Here is a 1,005-nt window from a genome sequence, read left to right on the forward strand (position 1 = left end):
GGCGGACCCTCCCCCAGCCCAGGCCTTCTCGGCACGGCCCGCCCCTGCCCATTCAGGCAGCTTTTTCCCAGCACCCCGCCACCTGTTGCCGCGGCCTGGGCTCAAAGGGACCCCGGGGCTGAATGGGCCTCATTTGCATGAGAATCGGGGGGCCGAGTGGTGGGGCGGGCCTTGAGCAAACCCGTTGAGTAAACTGCTCTCCCCACCCTGCTGGCCGTGACCTGTCTGCCCTGGGGGGAGCAAGGAAGAGGGGCTCTGCTCCGGGTCGAGGTCGCCCTCCTGCCCCGAGTCCAGGGCTCACCCATGTGCCTGGCCAGGGCTTCGTCCTCCCCGTCGGTGAAGATGAACGTCTGGAAGGAGACAGAGGCTTGAGCGGGCAGCTCTGTGCGCCTCGCCCTGGGCCCTCCGGGGGGGATGCCGCCAGGCACCGTTTCTGCGGCAGCAGCTCAGTCACACCCGTGCCCTGGCTCTCTGGGTCTCGGTTTCCCCGCGCGCACAGAGTGGCGCTCAAGTGCTCAGTCGGAGCAGCATCCAGCCTGGGGGTGCAGGCACGGGCTCTCAGGAAGCGGGGGCCCCAAGGTCACCCGGGGAGGCACGAGCCAGGTGGGGACGCCTCACCCGCCAGCCAGGTAACCGGCTCCCGGCCCACCCCGTGCACCTGGCGGCACACACCCTTATTGACACACACCAGACTGCCACTTGGAGACGGCCGGAGGGGGCGGGGTTTGGCCGTGGGGGAGACAGGCGAGGAGGTCGGCTTTGGGAAGCCAAGTCTCAATCACTGGGGTCGGGGACAAAGGCCTCCGCTGGGCGGCTGCCAAGCCCTGGCGGACAAAGGGCCCGAGGGAGGGTGAACCACCAGGCTTTGTCCTGGGCCGCGGGCGAGGGCGCCGGGCCGGCCTTAACTCCGCCGAGTTAAGCAGGAGTGGCCGCGAGGCACATTACCATACAGCTGGCCTGGTTAACTGGGCCGGGCTGGGCGCGAGCAGGTCCTCCGAAACCACG

The 1,005-nt window shown here is 69.0% G+C and overlaps 1 protein-coding gene across 1 annotated transcript in view; it reads right to left on the reverse strand.

The window, feature by feature from the left end:
- Positions 1 to 1,005, reverse strand: part of LOC103273020 (beta-1,3-N-acetylglucosaminyltransferase lunatic fringe-like) — a gene marked incomplete at its 5' end in the record, with an annotated part of 4,732 nt that overhangs the window by 2,063 nt on the left and 1,664 nt on the right. The window contains 3 exons of the mRNA XM_021718479.1: positions 182 to 230; positions 302 to 433; positions 689 to 824. Coding sequence (XP_021574154.1) covers positions 182 to 230; positions 302 to 433; positions 689 to 824 — 317 coding nt within the window. The remainder of the gene's footprint in view (positions 1 to 181; positions 231 to 301; positions 434 to 688; positions 825 to 1,005) is intronic.

This window comes from Carlito syrichta, unplaced genomic scaffold, assembly GCF_000164805.1.
Source record: "Carlito syrichta isolate Samal-C Ts95f unplaced genomic scaffold, Tarsius_syrichta-2.0.1 Scaffold111631, whole genome shotgun sequence".
Taxonomy (NCBI): domain Eukaryota; kingdom Metazoa; phylum Chordata; class Mammalia; order Primates; family Tarsiidae; genus Carlito; species Carlito syrichta.